This window comes from Mauremys reevesii, linkage group 1 (assembly GCF_016161935.1).
Source record: "Mauremys reevesii isolate NIE-2019 linkage group 1, ASM1616193v1, whole genome shotgun sequence".
NCBI lineage: Eukaryota > Metazoa > Chordata > Testudines > Geoemydidae > Mauremys > Mauremys reevesii.
This window is the reverse complement of record NC_052623.1, coordinates 263,618,102-263,630,603: the sequence shown is the minus strand read 5'-3', so window position 1 is coordinate 263,630,603 and position 12,502 is coordinate 263,618,102. Positions and strand designations below refer to the sequence as shown.

The 12,502-nt window shown below is 46.3% G+C and overlaps 1 protein-coding gene across 1 annotated transcript in view; it reads right to left on the bottom strand.

Moving 5' to 3' along the window:
- The window catches only part of BTBD11 (BTB domain containing 11), a 279,274-nt gene extending 267,506 nt beyond the window's left edge, over nucleotides 1-11,768 (bottom strand). Inside the window, exon 1 of the mRNA XM_039485898.1 lies at nucleotides 9,994-11,768. Within this exon, the coding sequence (XP_039341832.1) occupies nucleotides 9,994-10,966 (973 nt within the window). The 5' untranslated portion in view covers nucleotides 10,967-11,768. The remainder of the gene's footprint in view (nucleotides 1-9,993) is intronic.
- Nucleotides 11,769-12,502: the final 734 nt, after the last annotated feature.

Here is a 12,502-nt window from a genome sequence, read left to right as displayed (position 1 = left end):
TCCAGTAAAACCAATGGGAATGCTCACACGAGTAAAGTCTATAGGATCAGACCCTGAATTTGCCAGCCAGTATTCCATCTCCTTCCTGGCTCAGTTACACTACGAATTACACTAACTCCTAACTGACACTCCCACTTAAAACTTGCAGTACAGACCCTTCATCAGAACTTGTTTTCATACACCAACCACTCGAAGAATAAAGTGTTTGTCTCTTCTGCTTCCATATTTTAGGGTTTTTTTAAAAAAAGTTTAGATAGATATTTTCAGTAATTCTTTGACTCAACTGTAAGTACATAAAAGGTCCAAATTCTGAATTCAGTTATATCCATGGAAGTCTGGACTAATGCCAATGAAGTCAGGGTCAAATTATATAGTCCTTAATCGAACAATACTCCCACTGAAGTCAATTAAGGATGACAGAATTTGGCCCAATGGATTTAATGCAGATTTACTCAGTGTTACCAAAATGGCCCAGGATGTTTAACAAACAGATAGTCTTGACTGAATGAGATTAACACAGTATACTTAACTGGCCCTTTATAGCCCAGAACCTACTTGTCTGAAAGATTCCATTTGCCATTCTGTCAGAGAGAGAGAGGAGGTAGATGCTCTCTCTGGGTTGCCTCAGCCTTGAAATTTGCTCTGATCCTTATTCCCATCTGAAATTGTCCCCATTTTACAAAAATCAGCTTTTAAATGATATTACAAAGGCTCATTTCTTTTCCCAAGCTGCCAGGTGCTGGGAGAACTCTGGTGGGAGTTTGTAAAGATCTTAAACATGTTTACAACTGCTACGTTATAATATATGCTTGTTATCAGTTGAACAGGGTGTTACTGGAGTAGTCTATTATTATAACTTTTCAAAATGTGTCCAGGAGCGAAGCACAGGTGCAACTTAGTATGGAATGAGTGCATGAATCAAAATAAACTCAAAAGAATAGCAACAGCAGCATGATTGACACCACTCTAATGACAGTGACAAGAAGTCCCACCTCTCTGATTTGTTAAAAGTTAAATTCTGGCCTTGGACATGCATATGTAGCTGCCTCAGAAACCAATGGGAGCCACATGTGCATGTCTGAGGATATTTGCCCAGATGATCTTTAAATCAGTGTTGCTAGAATTAGGAAGCCTCTTTAAACACAGGTTTCAGAGTGACAGCTGTGTTGGTCTGTATCCACAAAAGGAACAGGAGTACTTGTGGCACCTTAGAGACTAACAAATTTATTTGAGCATAAGCTTTTGTGGGCTACAGCCCACTTCATCGGATGCATAGAATGGAACATATAGCGAGGAGATATATATATATATATATACACACATATTCACACACACACACACACACACACACACACACAGAGAACATGAAAAGGTGGGAGTTGTCCTACCAACTCTAAGAGACTAATTCATTAAGAGGAAAAAAAACTTTTTTAGTGATCATCAAGATAGCCCATTACAGACAGTTTGACAGAAGGTGTGAAAATACTTAACATGGGGAAACAGATTTAATGTGTGTAATGGCTCAGCCATTCCCAGTTTCTATTCAAGCCTAAATTGATGGTGTCTAATTTGCATGTTAATTCAAGTTCAACAGTTTTAAACACACTACCAACAAAACCAAATGTGGACCATGTTACACGCCTTGTTCATAACCCAGAAGCCATTGTGGAAAGGAAATCTAGACCCACCATTTAAGAATTCAAGGATTCCAATCCAAGTGTGTACACACTTCAAAAAACACAATTAAACACCAAGTTAATTCAAAGTGAAATGTTTATTAAAATAAAACTAAAACAAGTCTCCAGCACCTCAGCAAGCTACTACAGTAGGTGTTTGTTATACATCCATTCTACTAAACTGACAAACATACATAATGGCTCCTTGTTTCCAAGCTACTGTAACGTATACCTCACCTCATTCTACCCATGTGAAAATAAACCAAACCTCTAACTGATTCATTAAATTTCTTCAATAACCTCCTACCCCTAATTTCACAGAAAACTAGTTTTACTTTATAGAAATAATGAGTGATCACACTCCAAATTATGTTTTTCTGAGCCCACAACACAGATTTCTTCATTCTTTTGGGGGGGGGGCGGCGAGACAGGGGCGGGAGGGAGGGAAATCATAGTTACATTTCTTTAAATTTGCCATCAAACAAAAATCAAGCAAGCTTGTCCCACTGCTAAAGAATATTTCTTCTAAGGAATCCATGAAAGACCAGCATAGAAGCAGTTTTCAGATTTGATGCTTCAGCTGATGTACTTCTGTGGAAAATATGCCTTTTCAGATGGTTCAATTGAACACCTCTGTTGAAGTAATAGTACATTTAACCAATTATGCAGACTATATTGAGTTTACTTTTGACTGCATCTATACATTTTAAAAATATCTTGAAATATTTATTGGCTGCATGGTAATTATATTTATAGATTACACATGATAGGCTAAATTAATCTCTTTTGGCCAGAAACAGAAAGCAGAAAAAACCAAGGGGAAAAAATATTCTGCACGTGACCATCTTCCTAATATTCTTTACTCTGTTGAAACCTTCCACATGCAGAGGTGTGCTGTAAAGTGATGTATGGAGAAATGCACTGGTGGTGAGGTTGTCAGTTCACTGTGGTGCTGGGACTGGATGTGAGAATATGACCTGGTACTGGTGATGGTGTAAGTGGAAGGAATTTGAAAGGTGCTGAAGCTGGGAAGAGATGAGGAGTGCAAGTAGGTGCTGATGCAAGGTGTGGAGAGCAAGAATGGAGGAAAACAGCACTGGTACTTTCTTTAAGATCAGCCTGCAATCCAAAATGGCTGGATGTTTATTAAAAAATCAGCAGTGATCGAGTTAATGTTGACCTTTACATTGCCATTATTAGAATACGGAGTTACTGCCCTACTGAGATCAATGGGAGCACAGCAGTGGAATTTTTCATACACAGCTGTTAATAAGACGACATAAGAAAAGTGGGGGTCATACATGATCCCAGTACAGATTTCAGCTTCTGAATAGGGAACTCAAGTAGAAGGAAATGTATGGGGGGGAAAGGTAACAGGAGATTATCTGAAATGAGTATAAATAAGTCCAAAAGATGCTGAGTTTTTTTCCTAGCAAATGAGGAGGAGACTACAGCATGGGAAAAAAAAAACTATGATGGTGGAATTGGAATTAAAAGAAAAGAGAAAAGAAAAAGGTCTGTTAGTCAAGACTGGTCTTTATCTGTCCCTAAATATTCTGATGTCACATTAGATGGCAGCTCAAATGAAGTTTCAGATTTATTTTTACAGTGCACTTACAACCTTAACATCTTAATAGCAATACCAGAAACAATACAACAGAGACAACAAAGTGTTCACAATTAATCCAGATAATAGCTTATTTATATAATATTTAACATGTTTAGTTAAACTATACAAGTTTACTATTGTCTGTGATCTGCTTTTCAGCCTCCAGAGTTTGCCTAGATTAGGAAAACAGGTCAACCTTAGATCAGGGTTGTTAACACACATTAGCCAATCCCATCCTAACCCCAGTTTTTCTTCAATTTGCTGTGTCTTTGCTCTGTATGCAACATTCGGAATATAAAGAAGCTACATAAATGACTGAATTTAATAACTATAAGGAAACAAGGCTTAGCTACATACATACATACATACATGTATTATATATGCACACGATACCTATCCACATTCTACCAGAGCCACAGTGTGCACATGCAGTATCTAGTGACTTCTGCAATAGAAGACAGGGAGACCCACTAGAGGGCTTCTAAACTACTACCCATACCCTATATACACTATACTATACTATAGCCTAAAGCTAATACCAATCCTCAGTTTAATTCAGACAGAGCCTAGATAATACTGGCCTATTTTTACTCCTCCCTTGAGTTTTCCTATGAAAATGGAAAATAAAAGCCTTGGTTCCTAGGTTGCACAGTAAATGCCTGATCCAAGGCCCATCAAAGTCAGTGACACCCTTTCCCCTGACATCAGAGTCTTTTGGATCTGGCCATAACAGTAGTTCCTTGGTGAAAAAAAAGAAAAAGATTTAACATGTGTGTGCATACTATGACATACAAAATGTGTAATGTTTGATGGAGCTTTTAAATTTGTGTATCAACAGAATCCCAGAGCCCAGATGTAAAATATTTAATTTTCATTCAGCCATTAATTTGAAAGCTCTAGTTGTCCAGAAAAAATGCTGAGTAATTCTGAGGTAACTGGGTTGCAATACAGAACTTGAAATGAACTCAGCTGCAGTTGCAACGGGCAGCACATATCTTCCCCAATGGCTCTGTTGTGGGAACCACAGGGTTCCATTTTGTCACCCCTTCTGTAAAATATATGTATTTGAGGCCTGTGGGAGGGTTAGTGAGGAGGCTACAATGTAGTCTCTCTCTCCATTCACTCACGAAAGCTCATGCTCCAATACGTCTGTTAGTCTATAAGGTGCCACAGGACTCTCTGCTGCTTTTACAGATCCAGACTAACACGGCTTCTCCTCTGATACCTCTCCATTATTTCTCACCCAGCAATGCACTGCAATGAATGAGCCAGTGTATAAGATATGGGCTTGTTTGGGTTAAGGTAGCTGGCTGAACTTAATCCCGACAAGGCTAGTGGGTTGGAGGAAACAACTGGCAGAAGCAAGTAGAAGAACTGGCAAGGACTATATCAGCCACACTGACTCAAGGGCGAGACCAACATTGGTAGAAGGTTATTTTGTAACACAGATCACGTTAGGACATCTAGGAGCTGCTGAGGATCTAACTATGGTTAAAAATACTGGGCTGGATCCTCAGATGTGGTGAGTAAACACTGGGCACAACTGATTGGGGAATGCCATGAAAGAGTCATGTGTGTGTCTCCAATCCTGAGGGCTCTTTTCCACCACCTCCACCCCTCCTTACAGTTTAAAACAGCCTCATAGCTTGCAACCATTTCATATTCAGATGCAGACTGATGTACAAGCAAGCCTCTTGCAAGAAGAAACATTGGTGTTCTGTGATCTTCACTGGTTGCCTGTCTTGTTTCCAGGTAGAATTTAAGGTGTGGATTTGAACTTATAAAACCCTAAATGATTTGAGACCTGCCTGCCACAGAGACTTCCTCCCTCCTTGAGTGGTACTGCCACAGTTGCAATCAGCAAAGGCACAAAGTCTGGAGTCCCCCAATTCACATGGCTTGGGTCTACCAGTAAGGTGTTCCCCATAAGGGGTCCTTGACTGTGGAATTGGCTTCCATCAGGGTCTGGTGGGCCATTCTATGCATTTGTTACTCCCACCCAGATCAATGCATGTGTAACTGTTGTTCACATGCTATTGACAGTATAATTGGGGCCCCGATTTATGAACCATCCACACACAATATACCCTACATTATCTCCTGGGCATTTGGAGAGGGTAGATTGGAAGAGTGGGGAAAGCATTGTTAGATACCCAACTGTTGTTATGGTTGTAACTCAAGTGGTGAGTACAGAGGAAGGATGGTCTTGTGGTTATGCCATTGAACAGGGACCAAAGGATGTGGCTTCAGAAGTTCTTGGCTCCTACCATAGGCTTGTTGTACAACTTTGGACAAGTCAGTGTGAATCTCCCTGTGTCCTCAATTCCACATCTGTGAAACAGAGATCATATTTCCCTCCCTTACAGAAGTACTGTGTGGATTATTTCCTGAATGATTATGAGACACTTGGATATTATGGTGATGGGGCTATATCAATAAATAAACTAAAACCTTTCAGAGGTGGGGGAGGATAATGTAATAATTTTAGCATTTATAACTAATTGTTATGAAAATGCTCAGAGCTCATAGTGAGCACTTGAAATAAATCAGAAAGAGTATAAAAGAATAGCATAAGCATATAGGGACAAAATCAGAAAGGCTAAGGCACAAAATGAGTTATACCTAGCAAGGGGCATACAAGACGATAGGAAGAGTTTTTTTAAATAAATTAGGAGCAAAAGAAAAATGAAGGGAAGTGTAGGTCCTCTATTTAGCAGGGAATGAGAGCTAATAACTGGTTTAATACCTATGACATTACAATTTTTATTTTAGGAAGGTATTTGACACAGTTCCACAGGACAATCTCATAACCAAACTAGGGAAATGTGGTCTGAATGAAATTACTATAAAGTGGGTGAAAAACTGGTTGAAAAAGACTATACTCAACAAGTATTTATCAATGGTTTACAGTTAAACTGGGAGAGTATATCTAGTGGGGTCCCAAATGGGCCAGTCCTGAGTCCAGTATTATTCAATGTTTTAATTAATGACTTGGATAAGAGAGTAGAGGGTATGCTTACAAAATCTGCCCATCATCACAAACACAGAGGGTTTGCAAGCACTTGGAGGACAGCATTAGAATTCAAAATGACAGAATTAGTCTCAAATCAACAAGATGAAATTTAATAAAGATAAAAGTGCAAAGTACTTAACTTAGGTAGGAAAAATTAAAACGCATAGCTACAAAATGGAGAATAACTACTTAGGTGGTAGTACAGCTGCAAAGGATCTGGGGGTTACAGCAGATCACAAATTAAATATGAGTGAAAAATGTAATGCAGTTGTAGAAAAGGCTAATATTCTGAGGTATCTTAACAGGAGTGTTGTATGTAATACACAGGAAGTAATTGTCCCACTATTCGGCACTGATGAGGCCTTAGCTGCAGTACTGTGTCCAATTCTGGGCACTACACTTTAGGGAAAATGTGGATAAATTGGATTGAGTCCAGAGGAGAGCAACAAAAATAATAAAAGATTTAGAAAGCCTGATCTATGAGGAAAGGTTAAGACTAAACATGCCCAGTTTTTTGAGAAAAAGATGACCAAGCAGGGACCTAATAACAATCTTCAAATATGTTAAGAGCTGTTATAGAGGCCAGTGATCAGTTTTTCTCCATGTCCACTAAAGATAAAACAAGTAATGGGCCTAATCTGCATCAACGGGGATGTAGGTTAGATATTAGGAAAAAATTGGTAACTATAAAGGTAGTTAAGTTCTGAAACAGGCTTCCAAGGGAGGTTGTGGAATCCCCATTATTGCAGGTTTTTAAGAACAGGTTGGACAAACACCTGCCAGGGATGGTCTAAGTTTACTTGGTCCTGCCTCAGCACAGGGGGCTGGACTTGGTCTCCCAAGGTCTCTTTGAGTCCTACATTTCTATGATTCTATGAAAATAAAAGATATCCTATATCACCAAGGGGCCTGATTCTGTATACCTTGCACAAAATCTCCACTAAATATAAGATAGTATACCAAACTGTAAACTATAAAACTATAAAGAACTCAGTCATTTACCGTACATGTAGAGGACGGAGATGCGAGGGATGGAGCCTAGAGGAAGAGGCAAAGTTATGATGAACTAGCTAGGATCAGACCATAACATCTTTACTCAGGCAAAGTTCCAACTGATGGCAGAGAGTTTTGCTTGACTCAGGACTGAGCCACAAATGAGGTATTGCTAGGTAAAGCAACAAACAAAATGGAGAGGGAAAAACTCAAGAAGTCTCTGAAAATGAGATGAATGAGGGTCATGAATTAAGTTAATTTAAATCCACAGAGGTGCTACAATGGGAGTTACAAAATTAAAGACTCAACACAGGTCTGTAGGAACAGCACTGCAATGTCAGAAATGAAAAATGGTGCCATCTGAAATGTACAGGCACAATAATGTGACTAAAGGAAAAAACACGGCACTAACACCATTAAAGAGAACACCTGCATGCACACACAAACTGTGTTAAAATAAAGCATAAGGATCATGAGAGACAACCCATTAACAGCAAAGAAATTCTGATTTAAGGCTAAATAAAGCTCTTGGGGCAGATCAGTTTGTGGAGGTGGTCATAGCTCCATAATGGAAAGCTGACACAGATGCAGGTATGACAATTTACACCCGCTGGGGATCTACCCCCTTGTTTTGCCTCTGTATTGCATCCCTCTAGATCCTTTCTGGGAGAAAGGATGTCTCAAAACAGGTAATCATGCATAAAGCAATGGTTGGGCTACAGTATCTTAGAGTTAAATTATATACATGACAGAAGCTGAACTCAGTTTCTTGTTTTCAAAACAGTATTTTACATCTCTGCTGTATACATATTTTCCTTTAGGTTGAAAGAGAGAGAGAAAAACAATTTCTGTTTGAGTCCACTAAACATATCATAGGTTTGTTGCATTTTCCCTAAACCTATGAATGTAGGTTAGCTGGCAATAGAAGAAATTTCAATTCCGGGCACCGGGGTTTTATTAAATGAGAGATAAACCATTAAAACGTTGGACACCTCCTAAAAAAAATCCCCAGGAAGTTGATGCATCATTGTGTTGCATCTATGTCAAGCTTTCGGTAAACAAGCAGCAACATGAATGAAATCTGCCCAGAAAGACTGCATCTGAGCTCCAACCACGCAGTCTCTGGCCAAACCACCGCATATGAAATAAAGTTTTATTTCATTTTCGAGTGTTCAGTTACGCTTGTACCATTTCCTGTGGAAAATTGAAGCTTTCAAGTGTGTGTCTATAACTCAAGCGTTGCTGAAACCCAACCATTTTGAGAAGCCCCTAAAAAAACCCAAAAAAACAGACCCCCCCCCAAACACACGATCCGTTCAATCAACCCATCAGTCGTGATGCCAGAAAGTTCATTAGGGATGTGACTGTAAATAATGCCCCAAAATGCCACTAAGACCCTCTTCCCACCCCCTCCCCCGACTCCATTGTGCTGGCGACAGGCTGCAGCAGAATCACACACATCCATACGGTACCGTAGCGCTGAACCCCCAAGAAAGCAACACGGGGTGTCTGACAGCTTCCCCCCACACCCCTTAATGAGATCAGCCGCGCATTTTTTGTGATGCAGAAGGACCTGTTCCTCTTCCACCCCCACACCTCTCCCCCCCCCCCCCAGCTCTGTAGGACTGAAGCCTTAGCCCGCCGCAGACACTTGCGGCATGGTACTCCATACAGATGGCCGGGGGAGGGGGAGGAATTGATGCACGACGAAGGGTCTTTCTAGCCCTGATTTACAGTCTCCTCATGTCCCGCTAAAATTCTGTGTTCAAGGTGAAAACGGTTTGACACCAAATGTACATGGGGTAAACGCCGATCCGACACAATAGGGTGGAAAACGCCTCCAGCTCGACCTGCACAAGGCGCAGCAAGCGGGAGGGCAGCAGCCGGCGGGTTAATTACCAACAGCCTCACCCCAGAGTGTGCAATCCTCCGGCGGGCGCACTTCGCCGACGCGAGTTGAGCCCCTCAGGGCTGCAGGATGGGGCTCAGCTACCCTACAAAGCGCAGCCATCTGCGCTTCCTAGATGGGGGGGGGGGAAGTCGGCTCTCTACGCCCCCCCCAAGGGCCAGATCCTGAGAGATGCTGAGCATCTGCAGCTCCCATTCACTACAGGTGCTCAGCCCTTCCCGAGAGGGAGTCCTGGCTTCCCGGATCAGCCTTCCCACTCCGGATGCGCAAAACTGCGGCTCCCAAAGCCTGAGCGCAAAGTGTGGGGGTCTGGGCGCAGGGAGGGATTTTTGGCTGGCTGGCTACAGCTGATACTTCATCCAAATAAAAAAAAGAAAAGTGTCAACATGCGCAACATTCACGCGCATTTGGGTCTGGGTTTCCCTGCAATACTCGCCACATACTCTGCTCCCAGCGCAAAGTTTGAGGGGCACAAGAACGGCCTAGGTGGCCAGGCCCCCCCCCTCCCCGCTGGTATCCCAGGTGGTCACAGACTATAACCCTCCTTCCCCCTCCCGCTGCACTGACACCGAGCGGGCTGCATACCGTACCCACCACCCACCTGCCCCTGGCCCCACACGTGGGCACACGGGGAAGGCTGCACACCATGACCCCCTCACCCCTGGCCTCTCAGAGGAGCTCACGGGGAGGGCTGCAGCCCCTACCCCCCCCCCGCCCCCGAGAGGGCACGTGGGGAGGGCAGCCCCAACGCCCCCACCCCCGGCCCCCCAGGCGGGCCGGCCCGCGCACTCACCGCTGGCGTTCTTCCCGCAGATGAGGTGCTGGTAGGGCTGCAGCAAGCCCCACAGCTCCGCGTCGTTGTTGACCGTCTGCTCCAGAGACTCCACCGTAAACTTGGGCGCTTCACCGCCGCCGCCGCTCTCCTTGTCCTTCTCCGCGCCAGCGGCGGCGGCCGAGCTCGAGCCGGAGCCCGAGCCCCGGTTGGGGTGCGGGTGGGCCGAGGCGCTGCCCCCCGCCATCACCCGCCCGTAGATGTCTCGGAAGAGGTTCTCCAGGCAGGCGGTCAGGTAGATGGCGGCGTGCTCGTGGATGCGCACGGCCACCCGGCTGTCCACCATCCAGCGGTAGAACTTGCCCACCGAGAAGGTGAGCCCGCAGCGGGTGGATTTGCCCCGGCTGAAGCGGTCCCCGCCGCTGCTGCTCATGTTGTAGAGGGAGAGGGCGCCCAGGGCGGCCGCCGTGCAGCTGGAGGCCAGCGTCCAGTCCAGGACGATCTCCATGGCGCTCTGGATCTCGTACTTGGTGCATTTGGCAAACCGCAGGCTCAGCCGCTGAGCCTCCTTGGCGATCCGGATCAGCGCCCGGCTGACCAAGGTGGAGAGCTTGGCCAGGGCATCTCTGGCGGGGGTGGCCGCCGGGCCGCGGGGCTCCCTGTGCCGCAGCAGGAGCAGCGCCTCCGCCTCCTCCAGAGTCCAGGGAACCTCCTCAAGGTCAGGCAGCAGCCTGGAGCACTGCTGCCCCGAGCAGTCCAGCACCTCGGAGTCTTCCACTAGGACCGTGTTGACAGTGTCAAAGCTGTTGTGCCTACTGTGCATGGAGTCAGCTAGATGCTGCCAGCAGTTTCCTCCATAGGGGTAAGCCGGGTGGGAATCCGAACAGCACAGGGACAAGTTGGAGGACCGGACTGAGTCCGCAGCACCACCATAACCAGAATCCAGGGTCAAATCTTCCAGCGTCCTCACCACTGTCTTACCTCGCCTTGCCATAGCTGCACTTCATGCTGCACCCGCAGGAAACCAGAGGGGGAATGGAAAGACGAGACAGAGCCCACTCGCCACTTGGCTGCGCCTCCCAAAGTCTCTTCCCAGCCCACGCGCCGGCTCAGCTCCGCGGAGGGGCTCGGCAGCCCCGCTCCCAGCCGGGCGGCGGAAGAACACCGGAAAAATAAAAGTGTTTAAATGTTCCCGTCTCCCCGCCGCCGCCGCCGCCGCCGCCACCGCCAGCCTCCCGCGCCGATCCCTGCACTGCACTAGCGGGCAGCCCTACACCGCAAAACCCAGCCAGCCGGAGAAGGGAGCGGGGAAGAGGCGGGCCTATGTAAAACAGCTCGGGAACGAGCCAATAGCATTGGAATATGCTAATTATATCGCCACTTCCCCCTTCTCCCCCCCCCCCCCCCCCGGCAGAAGTGGGGGAGTGGAGCTTCACTCTTTGGAATTCAGGGAGAGTCAAGCCCCAGACCCCAGACAGCCCTGGGCCTGTTACCAGGACCGGGGGAGGGGGTTGGGTTTTTGGGTTTTGTTTTTGTCTCGCTCTCTCTGGTCATTTGTTTTGGTTGAACTTTGCTGTTGAAGCAGAACTCTCGGGAGCCATGTAGCGTCTCCAAAACAGAGGCGGCTGAAAGCTCCAGGGCTGGGTAGTGATTTGTGTGGTTAAGAATAACCTAAATCTCAGGCTTGTGTCCTTAGCAGGTAGCAGAAATTAGAAACCGGCCTAGAGCAGATCCAGCAGCTGCGAATTCTTGTAAGAGGATCGTCTGCGCCAGTGGTTCCCCGCCCCTGGTGCCCTACGCAGCCCCACCCCCGCGGGGGGGGACCCAGGCCTCCGCGGGTTGGGCTGGGTCGCTCCACTTCCTGCCGCCCGGTGAGTGAGTGCAGGGCAGCCCGGCCGAACCCGCACTCAGGGGGCGGCGGGAAGTGGAGTGACCCGGCCCCAGCCCGCTCCGCTCTGCTCCCCTGGCTCCTAGCCTTAGGGAACAGGGGGGAACACCCCCAGCACTCACCCGGCGGCGCGGCTGGGACCAGGTTGCTCCACTTACCGCCGCCGGTGAGTGCAGACCCGCCCCCTGCTGCAGTCCTCGGGGGAGCAGGGCGGGGGGGTTGGGGAAGGGGTGGAGTGGGGGCGGGACGGAGCAGGGGCTTTGGGGAAGGGGCGGAGCAGGGGCTGGAGCAGCAGGCAGCTGTGCAGGGTAAGGAGGGCCCTGACTGGGCGCATACCAACACAGATACTTCAGGGTTTTGTGACTGCACCGATACCAGTGAACTGCCTGCCTCCCTCCCATTTAATTACCTGCGCAACAAGCACTATTACAGGTTAGAGCATGCACAGCTGATTGTGGGTGGTGTGAGAGACACATACCTGACTACAGTGGGAAATTGTAAAGCCTGATATTTTCCTCTCAGCTCATCACAGAACCCCCGTGTAAGTTCCTCTCCCCCATCATTACAAAAATCATTTTTTCTTTAAGATTAAGGAACAAATCATTTACATGAGTATAGACAACTGCTGAGCTCAGGAACTAT